Source organism: Trichoderma citrinoviride (genome assembly GCF_003025115.1).
Source record: "Trichoderma citrinoviride strain TUCIM 6016 unplaced genomic scaffold BBK36scaffold_1, whole genome shotgun sequence".
Classification (NCBI taxonomy): Eukaryota; Fungi; Ascomycota; class Sordariomycetes; order Hypocreales; family Hypocreaceae; genus Trichoderma; species Trichoderma citrinoviride.
The window spans coordinates 1,674,982-1,696,542 of NW_020194709.1; the positions used below are offsets into that span (position 1 = coordinate 1,674,982).

The 21,561-nt window shown below is 53.9% G+C and overlaps 8 protein-coding genes across 8 annotated transcripts; 3 read left to right on the top strand and 5 right to left on the bottom strand.

The window, feature by feature from the left end:
* Window positions 1-2,295: 2,295 nt before the first annotated feature.
* Window positions 2,296-4,953, bottom strand: BBK36DRAFT_1155375 (hypothetical protein; the record flags this gene model as incomplete). Its single annotated transcript, XM_024893823.1, has 1 exon — window positions 2,296-4,953. The coding sequence occupies one exon, from the start codon at window positions 4,951-4,953 to the stop codon at window positions 2,296-2,298; it is 2,658 nt and encodes an 885-aa protein (XP_024753896.1).
* Window positions 4,954-6,052: 1,099 nt separating this feature from the next.
* On the top strand, window positions 6,053-6,949 carry BBK36DRAFT_1137237 (pyrimidine 5-nucleotidase; the record flags this gene model as incomplete). Its single annotated transcript, XM_024893143.1, has 4 exons — window positions 6,053-6,099; window positions 6,158-6,186; window positions 6,246-6,707; window positions 6,786-6,949. 4 exons carry the CDS (start codon window positions 6,053-6,055, stop codon window positions 6,947-6,949), a joined length of 702 nt encoding a protein of 233 aa, XP_024753897.1.
* Window positions 6,950-7,247: 298 nt separating this feature from the next.
* Window positions 7,248-7,869, bottom strand: BBK36DRAFT_1133984 (CSE2-domain-containing protein). Its single transcript, XM_024892157.1, has 3 exons — window positions 7,777-7,869; window positions 7,582-7,693; window positions 7,248-7,511 (listed from the first exon to the last, which is right to left on the bottom strand). Exons 1-3 carry the CDS (start codon window positions 7,816-7,818, stop codon window positions 7,252-7,254), a joined length of 414 nt encoding a protein of 137 aa, XP_024753898.1. The 5' UTR covers window positions 7,819-7,869; the 3' UTR covers window positions 7,248-7,251.
* Window positions 7,870-8,290: 421 nt separating this feature from the next.
* Window positions 8,291-9,533, top strand: BBK36DRAFT_1107470 (translocation protein sec62; the record flags this gene model as incomplete). The annotated part of the gene is made up of 3 exons (XM_024889257.1): window positions 8,291-8,654; window positions 8,726-9,276; window positions 9,348-9,533. 3 exons carry the CDS (start codon window positions 8,291-8,293, stop codon window positions 9,531-9,533), a joined length of 1,101 nt encoding a protein of 366 aa, XP_024753899.1.
* Window positions 9,534-9,813: 280 nt separating this feature from the next.
* BBK36DRAFT_1155379 (ribonuclease T2) lies at window positions 9,814-11,124 on the bottom strand (the record flags this gene model as incomplete). The annotated part of the gene is made up of 6 exons (XM_024893824.1): window positions 9,814-10,230; window positions 10,286-10,523; window positions 10,593-10,632; window positions 10,703-10,796; window positions 10,881-10,963; window positions 11,028-11,124. The coding sequence occupies 6 exons, from the start codon at window positions 11,122-11,124 to the stop codon at window positions 9,814-9,816; spliced, it is 969 nt and encodes a 322-aa protein (XP_024753900.1).
* Window positions 11,125-12,365: 1,241 nt separating this feature from the next.
* BBK36DRAFT_1165105 (acyl-CoA N-acyltransferase) lies at window positions 12,366-13,020 on the bottom strand (the record flags this gene model as incomplete). The annotated part of the gene is made up of 2 exons (XM_024894739.1): window positions 12,366-12,512; window positions 12,607-13,020. The coding sequence occupies 2 exons, from the start codon at window positions 13,018-13,020 to the stop codon at window positions 12,366-12,368; spliced, it is 561 nt and encodes a 186-aa protein (XP_024753901.1).
* A 2,390-nt stretch (window positions 13,021-15,410) lies between these two features.
* BBK36DRAFT_139030 (phospholipase) lies at window positions 15,411-18,568 on the top strand (the record flags this gene model as incomplete). Its single annotated transcript, XM_024897459.1, has 8 exons — window positions 15,411-15,624; window positions 15,695-15,879; window positions 15,957-16,218; window positions 16,289-16,312; window positions 16,368-16,487; window positions 16,545-16,668; window positions 17,105-17,207; window positions 17,273-18,568. 8 exons carry the CDS (start codon window positions 15,411-15,413, stop codon window positions 18,566-18,568), a joined length of 2,328 nt encoding a protein of 775 aa, XP_024753902.1.
* Window positions 18,569-19,130: 562 nt separating this feature from the next.
* Window positions 19,131-21,299, bottom strand: BBK36DRAFT_1108665 (thioredoxin protein; the record flags this gene model as incomplete). The annotated part of the gene is made up of 3 exons (XM_024889386.1): window positions 19,131-19,475; window positions 19,563-21,033; window positions 21,094-21,299. The coding sequence occupies 3 exons, from the start codon at window positions 21,297-21,299 to the stop codon at window positions 19,131-19,133; spliced, it is 2,022 nt and encodes a 673-aa protein (XP_024753903.1).
* Between the last annotated feature and the right edge of the window lie 262 nt (window positions 21,300-21,561).

Below are 21,561 nucleotides of genomic sequence, written 5' to 3' on the forward strand. Positions count from 1 at the left end.
GGGCTTATCGCGGGATCTGTCATGTTCCGTCCGGCCTCTTTGCTTCGATTCGGCGTACGGGGTATGAACCCCCTGGGACCACTCATCACGACTCCGTAATCGAGCGCATACGGCGTGCAGTTCAAGAGCCAAAACAGAATCACACTCGTCAGGCCCGTACGGCATGCAAATGCAGCTGCAGATGCAGAGGACGTGGTCGTTCGCTCTGTGCAACACGCCAGCTTCCAATCACGTCCTATTCATCACCATCGGCACTCGACGTGGGTTGCTACAGGTACGAAGTGCGGCATTCTCTTTCTATCTCTGGCCGTCACCTGTGCGAGTGCGGGCGCCAATGTCAGTGCCAATGCATACTAACTCGGTACTTGTACGAGCAGCACAAGTGAGTATGAGATATTATGTTGCGGCACCACGCATCATTACTACAAACAGAGTTGAGAGGCTGGCTGTTCTGCTCGTTGCCGTGGCCGTTGCCTTCGACGACGTCTCAATCCTCGACTCTCTGCATCTGGCCTAGCCCACCGGAAAGCGTGCCGTGTCTCAAAATTACCGCCGCCACTGCGAGAAACTGGCCACCTGGAGATGCGGGCGTATCTGCGTCAAGCTTGATTTGACTGTTCCACGACAATGCAACCCGCATTCTCGCCTGGGGACTCTGCCGTGGCCCAATCGTGGCCTAGGGGGGTCTCTTGGCTGGCGAGCTGGTTTGGGCAGCTCCCACAGTGCCTCCTCGAATCGACCCCATACGGGCCGGTCAAAGATGGTGGTGTCTGCTACGTTCTGTATCCTCGACCTGTGACGGGCCCAAGATAACGCGGGCTGTGTTTGAAGAGGCTGCGTGCTTACCGGGTGCGTTTTTCGCATGTTTCATCAGATCCCAGCTGCTACTTGTAGTAGTACTACAAGCTGTTATTGTTGGGCACACCCGGTAGTCGTACTTTGTGCGACTCGCTATTCCGGGCTTCATGGAAGAATGAGATCCATCGACCGGCTGTTCCTCGCTTTGGCGCCCACATCCATTGTCGCCTTCAGCTCGATTTCTTTCAAGACCTCATCAGACACTGTACACTAAAAGCTCTGCGCCGCCACCCGGCGACCAAAAGCTCAATCCTGGGGCCTCCCTTCCATTCCGCAACTTTGATACGAAGTATGTCTAGAGGCCGGAGGTCTCATTTTTCTTGTTCTGTTGAGCCACTAAATTCACATTAACCTCTCTACTAATACAGCTAGTATTCCAAGGGACGGGATCGTCACAAACTAGAGAGAAATGACGAACCACGGAGGGCTCGCGGCTGCTAACGCAACTAGCACGGCTTCTTGTCCTCGCATCAAGCCAATGCCACTCTGTATATGAAGCGCCATTGAAAAGCTTGGAAGCCTCATCGGTCGTCTTCGCATTAGCTATCCGTCCCATCCGGCTGCTATTACATATTACCACGTACGTAAAGGCAACAAGCCCAAACACCTCGGTGGGAGTACTGCTGGGTATAATAGTACCTAGACAGAGAAGCTTGTAATCTAGTAGGTACCTACCTCGTAGTGCCCGTCTGCCGAGAACATGAAGAGGCTGTACCTGTTCAACTCTCACAGCCGTGGCTGGTGACGGCGGAGGGGGATAAGAATTGAGTTTTGAGCCCCTCCCGAGCTGCCAATTGCACAAACTTGCTGAGAAAGCGGGCAAGGGCAGCAGCTTTTATGCTCGTTTTGACCTGCCGAGGTCAATGGCTTGATGGCGTCAGTAAAGGGGCCTTGTCCAGCCAATTGTCAACGATCTTTGTGGGCTCTCCATCGCAAGCCATATATCTAGCTATCATGGTTCGGGGAGAACTGACAATGGAGCCGCCACGGCAACATGGGCTTTTACAGAGTTGAAGCCTCCACTTGTACCAAAGATGTGGTAATTACTCTCGCTTTTCCCTCTCTGCTTTGTCTCGCCCGTGGACTGTGCTGAAGATACGGCATTCACATGCTATTCGAGTAGTATCAAGATGGTGCTTCTTGGAATTTTCTGTACAATGCTGTTCAAATAGCGCACGGGGATTTCCGACCTCGACGGAGGCAAGCGACTCTTTATGCCGTCTTCACTGAGGCAAAGGACCCTTTGCTGAACCTTTCGCCTTTGTTTGCCCCCTGTCCTATAGACGATCCATCGTGTTCCTGGTTCCTGGCCCCTGATCCTCTATGAATGTTGTGAAATGTACTCGTACAAGTTGATCATGCAATCGCAGCTGAACGCAGCAGCCTCCTGTAGCCACCCCTTGCCAAAATGCTTCCTTTCTGTAATAAATCGCCCTCTCACCGATAAACCTCTCTCCTGACGTCATCAACGTAGACAATTTCCCGAGACGCTCCACGAGGCCGCTCGATAAAGGCGATCTCGTCCGTTCCTCTGGGGGCTCCTCCCTGGGGCTCATGATACCGTTCAGGGGGCCGCATGCTGTACTCCCGATGAATCGTCGGAGCTCGTTGCATGGGGCTACTGCCGTACTCTCTGGAGTATGCTTGTGGGCCTTCAGGGTGACGGCCATCCATGTGGACATTCCCGCTGTATTCTCTGCCAGGAGCCTCGGGACGTGCGCTGTGCATACGGATGTATGGCTGGGCCGGCTCGAAGCGCATCCGCTCAGGCGGCCGGTAGCTGGGCCCTCGTGGCACGTACTCCGCCGGTCGTTCTTCGATGATCCTGCCATCATGGGACCTCACAATCTGAATATATCCTCGCTGCTGCAGCTGGTGATCGCTAAACTGACCGTCCCTATGCTCGTAAGGATACTCCGGCTCAGAGACATATACTCTTCTGACTGGATCGTAGATCGAAAGCGGTCTGGCATATACCACGTTGCCTTCGTTGTGCGGCGCAGGCCCGAGGTTGTTCGACAAAGTCCGGGGTGGCAATCGCTCGTAAATCACCTCCGGTTCTCCAGATCGAGGCATGGGGGCAACAGATTGCCGGGCGGAGGAAATCAGAGGCTCGACAAACTCCCGCCCATACGAATCGACCATGACCCGCGTCGGTGGCCGTGGGGGGACTATAAAAGACTCACCCTCTGGGCGTACACTTGCGCGGGCCCCCTCAAGAGGTTCCCGATAGATGCGAATGGGCTCCCGGTATGAATCGTAAGAAATAACTTGTGGCACTGCGGCAGGACCATGAACCTCTCTGGGTGGTGGAATGGAATAGGAAACCGGATCGCGTGTCTGAGGCTGACGCATATAGCTCTCGCCAAGGGGAGCAGGGCGGGCGTAGCTCTCACCAGGCACGCGAGGATCATAAAGGCTGTTGGGGTTTGGGGCTCCCGCTGGCTCACCACGTATCGACGCGGAGTGAGGCAGATATTGTGCGGGGCCGGGTTCATGGTAGGTTGCAGGAGCTCGCTCGCTTGGAAACGCCTGTGGCGGCGGTTGCTCATAGGCTGCGTTCGGTGGAGGCTGGGCGTATCTCGGCTCAGATTGTCCAGAATCATTAGCATGTGCCTGGGAGTGTCGTTGCCGTTTGCTGGGTCTGTTGTATGCTGGAGCTGTCATGGGCGACTGTGAACGAGGCTCAACTTTGATACTTGGCCCGGCCTGTGCCTCGAGCGCTTGCCGGTCGGCCTTCCTCTTATTCTTCTTTCCCCTCTTCCTCTCTGTCTCCTTGGCGCCCTGAGAAGAGCTCTCGGAGCTGGCAGGGACGTCGAGTCCGTGTCTGAGTGCCGCCACCTGCGCCGACGTACCAAGAGAAGCGGCTAATGTTGAATCAATGACAGGCGTCTGAGCATTGACAACAGTCAGAGGTGCAATCTTTGCTGGCTGAGGAGCAACAGGTATCAAGTCATGGTTTCGAACAACGGGAGGGCCTGGTGGCAGCGCAGGCCGAGCCGGGTCGTACTGCAAAGCGCTGTCCCCTGAGTCATCAGTCTCGGCTTGCAACTCCCGGACCGGCTCTGTGCGCGCAGTGATGGCTGGAGCCTGTGTAGCTGGAGAGATTCCGCTGTTGGCCAGTATGTGAAGCCCAGGAACCCGCACCTGCTGGGGCCGACTCGCGGTGGTACTTGTCACCAGAGGCGGGGCTGGAACCGGAGCAGGAGCAGGAGCAGCAGCCGGAGCAGCAGCGGGGACTTGGGTTGAAGGTCGGGAAGGGGGTCCTGCAGCATAGTGACCATTCGCAGACGCAGAGGGTGCCGCGATATTACCATAGCCCGTGCTGGCATGAGACCGTGGCAGAGATGGCCTGCGGTCGTCCGTCACCATGGCCTCATCAGACGAGTGGCGCACGCGCGAGGTCAGGTTGGACTCGGGCGTGTCATGCTTCGAAGAGTAAAAGGTGTTATCGTCAAAAGAATCACTTGCAGCTTCATGATTAGCACTCAAGTCTCCGTTGGCGGAAAAAGGTATAGTAGTGGCTTGAACAAGAGTCAAGGCCTTGGCGAGCACATCAGATAGATCAAACTCAATGACAGGCTCTGCTTGCACTTGCTTTGAGGCGCGACGCTGTTCGATGTCGTCTTTCAGAGACCGCTCGATCCTCTGCCTCTGCAGCTGGATCTCAGCTCTCACGAGCTCGTCAGACTTTTCAAGTAGAATGGGATTGATCTCTGTCGTCCTGTTTGCGAATGGCTTTGGGTGTTGGGGACCAGTCGCCTGAGGAGCGCGAGCGTCAGCGGGAGGCTGAGGCTGCGACACACTGGGAGTCTGATCCTGTTTGCCTGTAGCAAGCTTCTGCGCAGCTTCGGGCCGTGTGTCTACTTCGCCAGGCTCTGATGGTGGTCTCGCGAAGGTGGGGAGGGGGGTGGACAAGGCCTTGAGGCCAGGGGGAAGCTTGATGGATGGGTGATTGCCTGCGAGGATAGCATCGCGAAAGCGCACAATCTTTTCGCATTCTTCAATCTCCTTTGCCTCCCTTTGGGCCTGAGAGGCCGATGCAGGCGCGCCTGCACGAACAGGGGCAGCTCGACCGCGGTCTCTTGAGCCCATAGCAAGCGGTTCAGCGCTGCTTGTCTCTTCCTCTTCTCAAGTTAGTACGACTGGGGAGTTGCCGCGTCAAGGCGCAGTAGGAAACGCGCAAGCGTCTCGCGTGTCGTCGAGAGGCTGCTCTTGTGTCGAAGCTACACCGGGCGCCTTTCAGAAGAGACAAGCAGTGCTTTGTTTTCCTTGTGCACCAACCATGATGGTGGACGATGCGTGCTGGGATATGGAGTGGCAGCGGTGGGAGAGAGATTGAGGTAGGGAGGATATTCGGAGCGGGTTTCGTCAAATAACTTGGGCGGTGACTGCTCGTTGGGCAGAATTCCGAAATGTGGGGCGATCGGAATCGCGATGGTCAACTGCCCTGTGAACCTTGATGAAGTCAACCGAGATGTTGAAGTGCGTTGGCAGTTATGACTTTATTGCGCTCCAAGCGTAGATGAAGAACTCCTTGATCATTATTTCTTCGTAAGGGATTTTTTGTTGGTGACTGCCTATACCATTTTGTAGGTTGCAAACCATCTGTATTCAGGTGAAACCAAATGGGATGACATTGACTCTTTGACTCTGGGACCTCGCCAGAAATACTAAAGCAACTCATATTGAAGTCATTCTCTCGCCAAGTAATCCATGGATTGGCAGTGAACCACTACCTAGTAGTAGACAATTAACCACGACTTGAATGCTGCATCAAGGCGAGAACCAGAACATATACGCAGTTGCTCAACCGTCGGCAGATGATTCAGCAATAGACTTGACGCCTGCTAACCATTTCTTGCACGCCGAGAGCTGGTGGCTGGCCGTTGATTCTAGCAGTTTGTTAGCAGCGCTATAGCCGATCCAGGTTCGAGTCATCCCGCCTCAAATCGGCATCCTAGTGGACAGACAAGTCATACCCGTATTTCTATCCTTTTCTCTCCATTTTACATTTATAGACCGGATGCGTTTATATAGGCTTCCGTCCTCCTTCACAACTCAGTCCGCCATAAACCTCCGCCTCTCATTTCACACACTTCAGAAGAAACATAACGGCTTTCCGTCGCAAGCGATACCCCATACTGCCTCGCGAGCATTCCACCGAGTTCCGGCCTCTTTCTCTCTCACTAAGATGACTGTCCCCAACGGCACCAACCCCGGGAAACCGGTCCTATTCTTGTCAGTGACTCTATACGCCATGTTAACACTATGAACAAACATGCTAACGATATTCAAGTGACATTGACAACTGTCTTTACCCAAGGAGTAAGAAGCACACGGCGCAATATGACTCATGACCCAACCAGAGCCTAACTGAGCGACAGGCAGCAAAGTGCAGGATCTCATGGCGGAGCTGATTGACAAGTATTTCTCGGAGCATCTCAGCCTGCCCTGGGATGAGGCTGTCAAGCTGCACAAGGAATACTACACCAACTACGGCCTGGCCATCGAAGGCTTGGTCCGCCACCACCAGATCGACCCTCTGGAGTACAACGCCAAGGTCGACGACGCCCTGCCCTTGGAGGATCTCATCAAGCCCAACCCAGAGCTGCGCCAGCTGCTCGAAGACATTGACAGGAGCAAGGTGACCCTGTGGCTGTTCACGAATGCGTACGTCAACCACGCCAAGAGGGTGGTTCGGCTGCTGGGCATAGACGATCTCTTTGATGGCCTCACCTTCTGTGACTACAGCGAAGTACCGCTGGTCTGCAAGCCTCACGAAAACATGTACAAGAAGGCCATGAAGCAGGCCGGCGTGGAACGAATGGAAGACTGTTATTTTGTTGGTAAGTCTCTCCCTATCATTCGGCGGCTCGACTGAGACACGCTCTTTCGAGAGCCATTTTTCTAACAACCGAGTAAAGATGACAGTTTCGCAAACTGCGCTGCTGCAAAGAAGCTGGGCTGGACGGCAGCGCACCTGGTGGAGGAAGACGTTCCGGCGCCAAAGGTCCAAGCCTCGCAGTATCAGATCCGCCACTTGCGAGAATTGCGAGAGGTCTACCCCCAATTCTTCAAGAGCTCTTGAGGAGGAGTATAGTACACACCGATTACTTGAACATAGACACAGGCGGGGCCAGAGATGGCACACCACTAGAAGAGGAGGAGAGGGCTCCTCCCAGCCACAGAGAGACATATATATAGATACCATGCGAACTGATTGGGTATCCCTTCATGAATCGTATTGCCTTTCAATGAACAAAAAAATCCCCAAATCCATGGTCTTCGTGGTCCCTAACCCGCATCTTCCAACCAAGACAGTTGCATATCCTTAACGCCTCGCTACCTACGCAAAGAAAAGAATGTCGACTACAAGAAAGACTGGATTGTTCATGGCCGCCGGATGTTTCGTATGATGGCGTCAAGCTGGGTCAAGATGAGGTCCTTTTCCCTCAGTGCTTCCACCCGCTGTGCCTCGGCCGTCTTCAAGTCTTCCTCGAGATCTCTGATATGTCGCTCCTGATCTTGTTCGCTGTTGTCGAGTCCGGGAAGGGTGGAAATGAGGACCTCGATCTGCTGCTCCTTCACAATGAGGTCTCGCGACAACTCGACTAGGCCAGCTCGAAAGTCTTGTGGAGGCAGTGCATCCACTGCGAGAAGACAGTCAGCATAGGTTTGCTTGCATTGATTAATCGGACATCTGTAGCCTTCTTCGCGCACCTTCTTTTGCCGCTTGCTCCTTAGGCTCGCGGATTTTGTCGTTCGGGCCAAGTTTCTCGAGATCATGGCGCATCTGGACGAAGTGCATGCAGGCGACGAGCTGCTGAGCGAACTGGACGTGAAATGCCGTCAGCACCAAGGTACAGATTTGGCGGTAGAAAGGCAGTGGATGCAGCACGTGAACCAATCCCATACCTGATCAACAGCATCTTGAAGCTGCGTGAGTCGGTCACCCATCTTTGCTCTGCTTCAAGCAAACAAAAAAGCACCCAATGGCTGCAAGGCTGATGGCAGTGACGCGAAGAGGTGCCGATAAGGCTGTAGCACTTTGGCGGGATGATGTAGCTTGCCGGCAAGGGAAACATTAGCCGGAGATCGGCGAATAAACGATCCGCTCCACCAGTCAGCGGGAAGTGAACACATTGCTATCTGTCCACCTGTCAAGTTAAGCGCAGTGACCTTGTGAGATGCCACCAACTTCCTCACTCGCCTGTCCAACATCTCTCCCAAGGGCCGACATCACTGCAGTTGTGCCTCTTTCAAGCCTGTTTCTATACGGCTTCTTCTAATCTCGAGTCGGATTTTCGCACTTTAACAGTTATTGAGCCGCAACATCGCCCAGCGCATCGCATAAACCATGGCCGCGCCGCCGCCTCAACCGCCTCCAGGCGCAGTGCCCATGGGCATGCCTATGCCGGGACCCGGCTTCATGGGCCAGCAACCAACGCCCGAGCAGATCCAGCAGATCCAGCGCAAGATTGCTGAGGACGCTGCGAAGGCTGGCATGACCGTGCCCGAGTTCATCGAGCACATCAAGCAGCAGCAGATGGCGCGAATGCGCGCGATGCAGCAGGCGGCTGCCCAGCAACAGCAGCAGCAGGGAGGCCACGAGGGCCACAACCATCCTCACCCGCATCCTCACCCGCATCCGCATCAGCAGCAGGGACAGCCGCAGCCCATCACCCCGGGCCCGCCGAACCCCAAGGGCCTCGCCGTCGCCAAGTTCCTGCGCAGCCAGGACTTGAAGACACGTACCTCGATCCTCAACGGCGAGCGCAAAGACATGTTCAAAGGTGGGTGCATCTCTATGCTACTGCCAGACGCTGAAGCGCAGTGATTGAACAAGTGCTGACCGAACCAACAGTCAAGCGTGCTCTGCGAGCGCTCCAGTCTCCGGCATATGAAAAGGCGCGAAAGAAGAACCCTCTGCTGCCGGAAATCACCGATCGAGCCTCCCTGGAGAACACCTTCAAGCTGCTGCCGCTCAGCATGCTTGCGCTCCGAGTCACCAAGATCGAGCCGCAGCCCGGCCCCAATGGCAAGAAGCCGAAGCGTGTCAAGGGCCAGTGGAATGTCAGGATAGAGCAGCAGCAGGAGGCCAAAGAGGACATGTACTATGTATGGCTCTGGGAGGGCAGCCAGGTCAAGCGTCAGCTGTATGCTGCTCTTGCCCTGGTCATCATCTTTGCCGTCGTCCTGTACCCTCTGTGGCCATTGAAGCTTCGCCAGGGAGTTTACTACTTGAGTTGGGGCATGCTGGGCCTTCTCGGTCTCTTCTTTGCCATGGCCATCTTCCGTGTTATTCTCTTCTGCGTCACGTACTTTGCTGTGCCTCCCGGGCTCTGGCTGTACCCCAACCTCTGGGAAGACGTCTCTTTCATGGACAGTTTCCGACCCGTCTGGGCCTGGCACGAGGTGAGTTATCTCTTGTTGCCTTGTTCCGCTCTCTGTCTCGACCTGTGCAGAAGTGCTAACCCGTGCTTTAGACCGAGAAACCCAAGAAGAAGAAGAAGTCCAAGTCTGTTGGAGCCAACTCTACCGTGGCTGCAGCCACTGGCCAGGTTGCGCCAGCTACTGCAACGACTACGGGCACGGAGACACAGATTGACGTGGCGCCTCAACAGCAAAAAGCCTACGAGGCCCCCAAGGTGGAGGAGCTTGCGGACGAATGAAGCGAGGAAAGTGTACTTGTACGAAAATGAGCTGCGCGGGTCGTTTTGAAGTGAAGCATAATGAGAGCCTGAACCATGTACACATATACCTGCTTGTAATGCTTCATGGGAAGTGACGGAAGGAGAGGAAGGCAATGAGGGTTTTCAGTGTTTTTGCGTTGGCAATTAGAATTACTTGATGATGCTCCTAGAGAGCCGGCGTTGTGTATGATTTATGGACAGGGTCTATTTCTTTTCACTCTTTCTCCCACATTGGCACGTCCTCATCCTCATGCTTTATCTATGCGCTCTCGCTGCCAGCCGCACGCTCATAGTACCAGATGGCACCGGGAGCCTTTGCGCAAGACGACACGGAGCCGCCGGCGATGTCAGCACCCACTCTCAGGCCCTGGTTGCGCTGCGCAGCGCCGTAGACGTGGTAGTAATACCAGACCTCGCTCAGCTGGGTGCCGCCGTTGTCGAGGGAGCCCTTGCCGGCCTCGGTCTGATTGTACTTTGGTCCGCTGCAGCCGATGTAGGGGACGGCGCCGTAGCCTCGGGTCAGGGCGTCCTGGACGTCGGAGAGGGAGTAGGAGGTGGTGTTGGAGGGGCGGATGTTGGCGGCGGAGAGCCAGCCCCAGGTCGGGAGGGTCTTGTAGTAGGCGATGACGGTCTCGTAGAAGTTGAAGAGGTCGTCGTACTTGCTGGCCTTGGGGCCCTGTTTACGCTGTCAGAAGTTGATATATATCAAGATAGGGGGGGCAGCTTCTTACGTAGCACTCGGTGTCAAAGGTTGAGAAGCAGGTGGCGTGCTTGGAGAATTCGTGGGCCCAGAGCTCCCAGTTGGGGGCGTACTGGTTGATCCAGTACTTCTTCATGTAGGCCAGCAGATCCAGCTTGCCGTGAGGCTCAAAGAGGGTATCGAGGGAAGGGCCGGTGTACGAAGGGACGGGGGTGCCATCAGGCGTGCCAGTGGTGGTATTGGGGGCAGGCTGGGGGTCATATTGGCGGCTACAAACGGCGCAGTTAATAAGATGCTTTTCCTCATAGCTATAAACAATCAGAGTGAAGGGGACATACCTGAGATCGCAGTATTGAGTGTAGCTTCCATTACAGAAGTCTAATGGGCATTGGTCAGACTGAAGCTGAGGCTTGTATGATGAGAGATCTCGGCTTATAAGGCTACATACCAGGCCACAGACCGTGGATGGTCCAGGTATAAGGTGGGTAGACCTGTCCCTCGCTTTCGAGGCCAGTGTGAGTGCTCCAGAACTGGGTTTGAAGCTGCAAGACCGTGTCAGCACCTCTGTACATGAAATCCTCGTCGCAGACGCCAATTGACGAGACTGGAGTCTTCGTGACACATACCACCAGTCCTCCGTAGGTCTCAGTGCAGCAAGAATCGACTTTTTCGGGAGTAGCGTTCTCGGAGCACGACAAGACGGGGTCGGCTATTGAAAAAGGAGAAATAAGTTAACAATCAATTCAATTGAAACTAAGAGCGCCAGTACTTACACAGAATGCAAGTGTGGTTGTCGGGCGTCATGTTGGGATACAGCCCAGCAGCGGCGAGCTGGGCGCCCGCGAGCACAGCGAAAGCTCTGTGAGACATGGCTCCAGGTGTCGGATTATTATCAATTGGGACGAAGGGGTATGAAATTGATTCCCAGAAACCAGAACTGCGATCTTGATGAACGGACAAAAGCAAGATGAAGAAAAGAACAAAGGGAATGGCGGCTGCATCGAGGTTGCATTCCTGACTTTATAGACGCCATGATGTACGCCCCCCGGCTTATCTTGGCCTGCAGACTCACATGTATGTACTAGTACTACTCACCCACGATCATCCACTTTGTGGCCGGCCATGCAGGAAGCGGGATGCTATACCGAGCGTCGAGTTGCTGGATTAGAGCGCTGGCCCATGCCAAGCGGGAGTAGTACGGCACTCTTGTTCGACATGCCGCTTCTAGCTAAACGGCTCCTCGGTCTTGAGCACGGGTGGTCGAGACCCCTGTCAGACGATAAGTTACAAACGACGACAAATTTCGCCATAATCAACTCCGAGGGAAACACTACTCGGCGCCGGATCGAGCTTTGTGAGTTTAGATTCGAAGTGGTTAGTGCTATGCTGCGAATGATAACTCTCCATCTCACTTCGTTCGTGGCTTGCTACGTTCAACTTTTCTACGTTTACCTTGGATGAGTGTGTGCTGTGGACAAGGATCAGCGAGCGGCGGCGTCCTCCGAAGGTGGGATTTTGGGAACTTTTGAAAGCACTCGAATGCGATTGCCAACAAGTGCAGTTGGTCCGGAGGCGGCTTGAGCATTTGCAGTTGAAGCCCAGAATAGACACAAGTTATGTACAATGTAATATGGTAGGAGTTGAAAGGCAGTCTTCACCTCTGCTCGTTGGCTCATTCATGCATTTACATTCATCACGTTCTCTCGTACGTACAAGCACAAGGTTTGAAAGATTAAGCTTAAAGCAAAACTCCCCTGCCCCCAAAAAGAAGGCCAAATCCTTTCCAATTCCTCTCACCGAGGCCCGCCAGCCAGACGAGGCAAGAATCTCAGCCGTTGCCAAGTCAATATCTCGCCAGCCATACGAATGTCTCTCGCATTAGCCTATATGCAGAAGACATAGATCCAGCACGCACGTGGCTTCGGAATGCGACCTTGGAGGCTCGCTATTTGCTGGTTCCACAGCTTGCAGCAACACCGCCAATGTGTCCCAAGTACCTGTATTATTGATAGGTAGGTACCATTGTTTAGTATTGAGAAATCCGTTGACTGCAAAAACGTCTCGAGGCATTGGTCACTGCCATGCCAATCACTGACTCACGTTACTCGCTGTCACAGCTGAAGTGTCTTGTAGAAAAACGTGCCGTCCTTCAGTCCTCCCGCTGGACTCATGCCATATCCTGGAACCTTTCCCAGCTCGGTGTACCCAAGTCTGCCGAAAACTGCTTCTGCTTGGGTTCCACTCTCCGTATCGAGAAACTGCAAAGACAAGTCAGTATGATGCTGGTCCTTTCACTCTTGAGATTGACCACCACAAGTCAAGCACGGTATTATGGTCGAAAGTGCAACCCACCAGCAATGTCCGGCCCCGATTCAGAGCCTCTGTTTCCAGAGCGTTCATCAGTGCCCTTGCGCCGCCCTTCCCCCGGTGATGCTTGTGTATGAGCAGCTTCTCGACATAGCCTCGAAAAGATCCCGTCTCCGAGTATGGCATCCAGAGCATGACGACCCCTATCAACTCTGGCCCCTTGATACGGCCGCCTGGATCCAGCTCGCTCACGAGGAGCAGCATCAGTCTCCTCCCATCGTTGGTCTCGGCAATGCGCTCCTTCCACCAAGATAGCAACTTCTCGTGTGACAGCGGGAGGAGGAATGTCGCTATTGTGTGGTCGTGGGTGATACAGGAGGCATGAATCGCTGCCAGGTAAGGGGTGAGATGTGAATGCAGCGAGATATCGAACGGGATGACAATGCCGGGAGCAGGCATTTTTGTGAGAGAGTTGGTATGTGTATCGGGGGAAGCGGAGAGATAAGACGGGCGTGAAAACACTGATAGCCAGGATCTCGGACAGCCTGAACACGGAAAGAGTGTGCTGACGGCCAGTCAAACAAATGCGTCTGTCGTTGCTCAGCTGACGGAGACCATTGAGGCTGAAATTGTAGACGCTTTCCTACGCATATTGTCAACTTTGAAAGCTATGCAGGGAGGACGTGTCTTCTTCCATTTTCGAGCAAGGAAAGCCACCCAGACAACGAGGGGCATGTTGGGCAGCTCATAATGATGGAAGCATCGTGCATAGAGACTTACCCGTCGTCTTGGTGTTTGATATGCCAAATCAGAATTTCAGTATCAATTTGAGTGTCTAAGCTGTCTTATGTCGATGTATCGAGTCGCTGTCCACGGCATATACCTCGAATCTGATCTTGAAGTGAGCGATTTGACGAGTTTCCCTCCGATTATCGGTTGCTTAGAGGCAGTGATGTGAGCGTGTACCTGGAGCAGAGCTGAGGCCGGTAGATAGAATTTTCAGTGGAACGGCATCGAAAATCCTTGTGAGTGGCTCGTACCTTGCATGAGATCATGGATGAGTTCAGGCGCGAGCTCCAGTGGCTGGCTTTGGTGCTCGTCTGCGGCGATTAGCGACCAACCGCAGCGCTGCTGCCCCTGAAAGCCGACGCTAAACAGTTCAGGTTGCGCAGATTCGATTATGGAACACCGCTATGCCAATGTGAGTGTGCTGTCGACGCTGTAGTGTTTTGTACTGCCCGAAGTGATGTTGCAACTAAATGCCAGGCAGTTCACCATCAAGATACTGGAGGGTATTACGAACCGAGGCACCTAGAAATAGAGTTGAAGTTATTCCGGAGCATCTGAGATGCGCAACTAGGGAAGCTGTGAAGGAGCCACAACAAGAAGGCAGGCGCTGACATCAACTTCGTTCCTTTATCTTCCCTTCAATCTGTGACTTGATACTTGCCCTCGTCATCCAATTTCCATTGTCCGCTGACAATCTGGCCTCCAGACACTTGCCACCGTCCACGTCGACATATCAGCGGTCGAGATGTCTTATTCACTGGCGCCAGCCGTACAGGTATGGGCGTGATACTACTCGATATCAACTTCCATTGAATACATTGATTGTTATGGACTCCAGAACACACGATCAAGCTACACCTATCTTATCTCTATATCACACACAAGTGCTCACTTCTTGAGCCCCGGCTACGAAGGCGTGGATGTCAATTCCGGTGCTCGTGCAAATGTCAAGAGAATCCGGGTTCAAGGTTCGTTACATCTTCAATGTTGATGGAATGGCACTCGAACGGTTGCTCCTATTGGAGGAGCTGTCCGTAAGTCTTTCGAAGAAGACAGCCAACAGGCGGCAGATCTACCCGCAGGAGCTCAGCAGGGCCTAATGCTATAGGCCGTCGAAGCACCCGTACAGGTTCGTGCTGTGTGGTCATTCCGACTTCCAGGTCATATCCTCTACTCCACACATAGTCCGCCATCCGTACGCTCCTGCTCCACAGAGGCTGATCTCTCATTGATACGACCAGGTGCCATGCCCCCCAGAGCACATCCTGGCCATGACATTGAAGCAAGCAAGCAAGCAACGATGGTCAAGGAGGGACGTACAACGTATAAACTATTCTCGCTCCTCACCGACCCCGCACTTCTGACTCGCTAACTTGCCAGAGCTCCAGCTCTTCTCCTAGTGGGCAAGGCGGGCTCGCGGGATTCATGCCCCTCCGACGGGAGCTTTGAAGGTTATGTCTCCATTCAGGGGCTATTGGAAGGCATTGACAACATTGGAGGTGCCATCCACGCTCCCAGCCAATCAGCTCACCAATATCCTTCGATGCATTGTGCTGGCAAAACGGATCATCTGTCTCGTGCCCCTCTGAGCAAAGCCCACCAGCACAAGCGGCCTCGCAAACTGACGCTCAGTGGCTGTGCTTGCATCGTGCTTCGATCCACTGAACGCAGTAAGAAACGGGGCTCAGGGCTCTCGGCCACCTGTGATACGATGCAATCGTCAGACGCACATGCGACCCGGCAGGCTTGCACCCTGAATTTCCAGCAGCTCCGATTCAGAGCACCTCCTCACCCCTCTTCGCCCCTCTCTACTTCTCTGTGAACGCGTGTTTGGTACCATTTAAGCACATCTCTCGGCTGCCATTCGTAGTTTCGACTTCAACAAAGGAGCTGTACTGTTGGTGTGCGACAGCTCTTTTACCAGCATCAACATCATTCACTTACTCTTTCTCCAGTGGTGCCTGCATTACAGCAAGCCTCTGTCCTCGAATTTCTCGAATCAACAGCCCCCCATTTGTCGGGCTCCGATTCCTTCGGTCTGCCGTACATCAAGTCTCGCAATGGGTCTTCTCGATAAAGTCGAGGCCCTCTTTGAAGGCGACAATGATGCTGAGAAGCACTCTCACTCGCATTCGGGCTATCAGTGCGATGAGCTTCACCCAGAAGAACACGTTGCCAACAGATACCAGTCCTTTGTAGCCCCTTCTTCTGGCAACATCAAGTGGTTCGTCGATGGCTGCTCCTACTTCTGGGCCGTGTCTGAGGCTCTTCAACGTAAGATCTATGCGCCTGTCTCGGCGAGGTATCTCATCTCAAAGTTGTATTACTAATACTTGCCTGACAGGGGCGGAGGAGAGCATATATATCCTCGACTGGTGGCTGAGCCCTGAGCTTTACCTTCGTCGACCACCTTCTCGTAACGAGCAGTATCGTCTCGATGCTATGCTCCAAGCTGCCGCCGAACGCGGCGTCAAGGTTCACGTCATCGTGTACAAGGAAGTCGAGGCCGCCCTCACTCTCAACTCTGCGGTATGTCATTCAGACAGCAGTGTCCTCTACTATAGTATTTGCAAAATTTGGACGTGGCTCATTCACAACATGTATAGCACACAAAGCATGCCCTCGAGAAGCTGCACCCCAACATCAGCGTCTTCCGACATCCCGACCACGCACCGGCTGGATACGACCTTGCTTCGGAAATTGGCAACTCGTTCAAGAACTTGACAAACTTTGACCTGGCTACTGTATCCAAGGACACGCTCAAGGCAATCTACGGCGCGGCAGACGATGTTGTTCTCTACTGGGCACATCATGAAAAGCTCCTTGTTATCGACCGTAATCTCGTTTTCATGGGTGGTCTGGATATGTGTATGTTTGCACCTTTCTGTTACTCCTCTTTATCCTCAAATATAAGAGTGTCACTAACCTCTTTCTTCAGGCTTTGGACGATGGGACACCAACTGTGAGTAGAGACGTAGTAGTCTGGATGAAGCCTTCTTGCTAACGTAAACATGAAGCCCATCCAATTGCCGATGCTCATCCTGCAAACATCGACAACACCATCTTCCCGGGCCAGGACTATAACAACGCTCGAATTTTCGACTTTGCCGATGTTGGTAACTGGGAGCAGAATCAACGTGAGTCAGCCCTCCGTCTCTACAAGCTCATTTATAGGGTGCTGATGACATGCGCAGTGGATCGAACCAAGAGCTCGAGAATGGGTTGGTCAGATGTCGCCTTGTCTATGAACGGCCCAATCGTGTCCGATCTTGTCGCCCACTTTGTCGATAGATGGTACGAGGAAGATCTCCCAAGCTTGTTTGGTTCTCTAACTGACTGGGACAAGGAACTTCATGTTTGACGCAAAGTATAACGAGAAGGACCCCGGGAAATATGAAAGGCTCAGCCTGCCGGGAGGACATCGTTCGTCACGGCGACGACATGAAGAAGAAGGCTATGAACAAGAGGAATACGAGCGGCGAGGAGATGGAGAGCGAGAGTACGAGGAGGAACGCGGCGGCCGCCGCGGCATGTTCAGTCGCTTTACTGACTCTCTTACCGAGGAAATGGGAAACCTGGGCTTCTCGGAGAGGCACCGATCCCATCGTGACTACGACGACGAACGATACGACGACGAGCGCTCCTACGGAAGGCGCAGTAACAGGGAAGCTACGCGCATTCAGCTTACTCGAAGGTCTGTGGCTATCTACTAACGACTACATATAAAAGTCAGCTTCGCTAACCTTCAGTCCAGCTGCTGCCCATGGTCATCCGGCCACCCCACGGAGCATTCCATCGCAAATGCATACGTTGGCGCCATCACGAATGCAAAGCATTTTGTCTACATTGAGAATCAGGTACGCGATCCAATACTACAAAAGGACTTAACAATTATCAAACACATGCTGACCATCATGACAAGTTTTTCATCACGGCCACGAGTGATGAGCAGCGCCCCGTTTCCAACAAGATTGGCGCTGCCATAGTTGACCGCATCGTTCGAGCATACGAGGAGGGTCAGGCGTTCAAGGTGTGGGTAGTGATGCCCTCTGTCCCAGCCTTTGCTGGAGACTTGAAGTCCAAGGAAGCCCTCGGAACTCGAGCCATCATGGAGTATCAATACAACTCCATTAGCCGAGGCGGTCACAGCATTATCCAAAAGCTTGTCGCTGCGGGCATCGAAAACCCCCGGGAGTACATCGGTTTCTACAACCTTCGAAACTATGACCGCATCAACACATCCGGCACCATGCAGCAGGCGGAATCTCGCTCTGGCGTCTCGTATGAGGATGCGCGAAGATATCACGACGACTATGTCAACGAGGAGCGTTACGGCGGTGATGATGGCGATTCTTACGACTACGACAGATACCAACGTCAAGCCCGATCAGTCCAGGACGAGACTCTGGATACCGTGAGCGCCGCTTACATGATGGACGGCCCCAACATTGCCGACATCCCCTGGGACGGCGAGCCTGAAGACGAGTTCAACGCCTTTGTCAGCGAGCAGCTCTATATCCACTCGAAACTCCTCATTGCGGATGACCGCGTCGTTATTTGCGGCTCTGCCAACCTGAACGATCGCTCGCAACTGGGAACCCACGACTCTGAGATTGCTGTGGTGATCGAGGGCCCTCTCAACCTCGACTCTTACATGAACGGTGAGCAGTACGCGGCCAGCGAATTTGCCGCTTCTCTGCGGAGGCAAATCTTCCGCAAGCACCTCGGCTTGCTGCCCGACCAGCGATGCGACAGACCAGACCAGAACTGGCTGCCGGTGACTGACGCACCCAACGACTACGACTGGGGCTCGTCCGCCGATCGACTTGTAGAGGATCCCCTGAGCCCAGACTTTTTGAACCTGTGGGAAGACACGGCAAACACCAACACCGAAGTGTTCAGCCGGGCATTCCACCCCGTCCCCGACGACCACGTGCGCACCTGGGACGACTACGACGAGTTCTTCTCAAAGCACTTCACTATCCCCACCGCCAAGGGAGACGACAAGAAATCCGACGATGGAAAGGACGAGAACAAGGTCCCGTATGGTCACGCCGTCCGCGAAGAGTTCCCCGGCGGTGTGCAGGAGCTAAAGGAGTGGCTGAGCCGTATTCGTGGCACCCTCATCAACATGCCCCTCCAGTTCCTTATTGAGGTTGATGATATTGCCAAGGAGGGACTGACTCTGAACGGACTAACGGATGAACTGTACACGTAGACTCGAGTAGCGAGTGAGTGGCATGACTTGGTCACTGACTAGTTGCGAGAACATGACAACAGGTAGCTGCGTAAAAAGGTTCATGGCCTATATACATTACAAAGGTAGTAACGACAAAATCTAAACCAAAAGTCATTAGTTGAATAAAGCTACTCGTATGTATAAGTAGTATACAAGAGCATATGCAGACACTCCGTCCAACCAGCCACCTTATACATGAGGACAGAGAGGTGGGGAGAAAGAGACAGGGAGACTGAGCGTGCATGTCCCCGTCCACCGGAGAGTAGAGGCACGGGCAGGAATTGGACGCCTCTCGTTGGCGCAGTCTTCACACCAGCTGCCGTCCGCGCATCAAGGGGGCAATACCACAGTCTACCGTTTTGTCCAGAAAGCGGTTTCATGGCAGGCTTCCCCAATCCCTCATAAACTCCTGCATTATATGCCCCGCTCTTCATTAGATCCCTTTTGGAAAACCCGTGTTGCTCCCCTTTCCCTCCTGATAACTCCATCTGAAAGTCAGGGCAGATGCCCATATTCGCCAGGATCTTCGTAGGGTATACGATCAGTCGGCCTTAGTGTTACCGTTAGATCCACCAAGGAAGCCCTCCTTGAAATCTCGGATGCTGATTGAATCCTCGAGCCGGAAGTGGCCGCGTCCACGACGAGAGCGGCCGCGCAGCCAGGAGAAGACGCCAAAGGCAATGCCGACAATGCAGCCCAGGGTCAGGTAAGGGTGCTCGGTGAAGGAGACGCGAATGTCGAAGAAGATCTTTTCAAAGGAAGAAATGGTGAGCTTGGGCTTGAGGGCCTGCGGGGTGTAGACGACCTTGTCGAGCGTCTCCAGGATGGACGTGCGGCTGACGAGGATGTAGTTGCCCGTCACGGTGCTGTCCCAGTACTTGCGGTTCTGATTGGGTGATATGGGTCAGTCATTATGTTCAAAAGGAGAAGATGTCCCTCCAGAAGGGGGCCACAAGGGAGGCTCGGAACTTACATCTTGGTCATTGATGATGACTCTTTCTCCATCCTTGACGTCAATGCCATACGTGGTCCGGATCCAGCGCTGCCACGCTACGCCGTCGACCCACGCAAAGGCTACTTCTCTCCGTCCAGAATTGCTCATGTCAACATGGATAGCCTTGGCGGCCCGCAAGGCGCGCTGGTCGTCTCGGTCCTCGGCTTCTTCAATCCTCATCTGCTTCGCGTCTCGCAGCTTCTTCCGCTCGAGCTGGAATTCTTGAATCTGCCTGTCCATCCACTCGTTGGCTGCGCTCTTCATCTCTCGAAGCGCACCCTGGAAGGATTCCTGGTCGTCTCGGTTCAGGACGCCGAGGACAACAATCTTGCCTTCCATGATCTGGCGGGCGTTGGTAACCAGCAGTTCAGGGACCAGGGGAAGCCAGACCGATCTCATCCAGTCCAGAACTTGATGGGTATCCCTCATTGCGTTGGGAGTGAGAGGAGGGTAGTAAGTAGGACGGCCTTCCCGCGAGACCATGAATCTCGGCCAAGTCGTGATCTTGAAGCGCTCGTACATGGCGGGATCCTTGGTCTTGACCAGTTTGGCATGTCCGATGAGACTCAGGGGTAGCCTCTCGAGGGCATTGAAGTCCTCCGATGTGGTGGCGTGGTCGTAGAAGTAGACAAAGATGACATCTTCCTTCTGCTCGAGGGCCTTGAATGCTGCCAAGTCCACGTCGGGCACTCCGCTGGCAAGGTCGACGGCGTTTTCGGCATACTGAATAAAGTCGCCTAGGCCTCGGAGCCCCTCGTACTCTGAGCGCTCTCCGCCCTTGAAGAACAGAATAGTGGGAAACGCCCGCGCACCGACGTCTTTGCACAATCGCGACTCCTTGTCACAGTTGACCTCTCCGATGTTGAGCTTGCCCTTCATGCTCTTCGCTAGCTGCTCCCAGGTAGGCGCCATGTCCTGGCAATGGGGGCACCAGGGCGCGTAGAACTTGATGAACCAGGGATCCTGGGTCATTGTCACCAGGCGCTGGAAGTTTTCGGCCGTCAGGGAAACTGACACTCCATCTTCGTTGGGCGTGGCAACTGGCTTCTTGGGCTTCTTCCCCTCGGTTCCGCTCTTTAGGGCTGTCTCGGGCTCAGACTCGGGGCTCTCTTTCTCGCCTGGCAGGGGCAGGGCGAGAGACCTGGGCCGAGATCCAGGTTTCGACTTCTCCAGAGCTTCTTCGATAATTCCAGACAGAAAGGTGATGTTCTGGCCTCCCGTCACGGATTTGACCTCCTTGCCGTTCTCATATAGAATCGTAGTGGGGTATAACTTGACGCCATTCTCAACGCAAAGGTCGCTGTAGGCAATGCAGTTCACGGCAGCAAATTTGAAATCGTAAAAGTCGGTGAAGCTCTTGTCGCCAGCTCCTTCCGGCTTGGATGTGTAGTAGTATTCGTAGGTTGTCTGGAAGTACGGGGCGTAGCTGATGCAGTGGTGGCAATACGGACTGGACCGCGGATACATGTCAGCTTGAGCCAGAATAGAGAGTTATATGATTAGGTCGTACCTGTAGTGCTTCACAAAAAGCCATTTGGTATTGCTTGCCACCTCTTTGAAGTTGTCCGGCGTCAATTCTGTCAAGGGAGGCACCATAACAGAGTCGAAATATGTGGGCTTGACGACGTTTTCCGCTTCATCCTCTGCCAGTGCCGGGAACGCAAGGAGCCCGAGCGCGGCCAAGCCAGAGAGGAAGGAGAAGGATGTCAGCCGCATGGTGGGCTGGTGGTTGAGCGACCTCGAAGGCGCTGGACGATGGTGCGAATATAGACGGGAAGAGAGAGGGCAGACCCGGGCTGAAGTCTGTGAAAGAAAACCAGGAGCGGCTGCGACGTAATCTCGAACAGCACCCCGAGTTTATCAAAAGCCTCAGGAATCGATCAGCGAAGAGGAAGCGCCGCTTCGGGGTATAACAGCCACTGATTGGAATTCAGGTACGACAATTGAAACGAGGATCAGAGCACGTAAGCTGGAGCCA

Bases quoted from the DNA above. Each gene is read 5' to 3' on its own strand.
- BBK36DRAFT_1133984 (XM_024892157.1), bottom strand. From the start codon at position 7,818: ATGGGTGACCGACTCACGCAGCTTCAAGATGCTGTTGATCAG. The intron at 7,694-7,776 runs GTATGGGATTGG...TTTCACGTCCAG, and splicing joins TTCAAGATGCTGTTGATCAG to TTCGCTCAGCAGCTCGTCGC. The intron at 7,512-7,581 runs GTGCGCGAAGAA...GTCTTCTCGCAG, and splicing joins GGAGCAAGCGGCAAAAGAAG to TGGATGCACTGCCTCCACAA.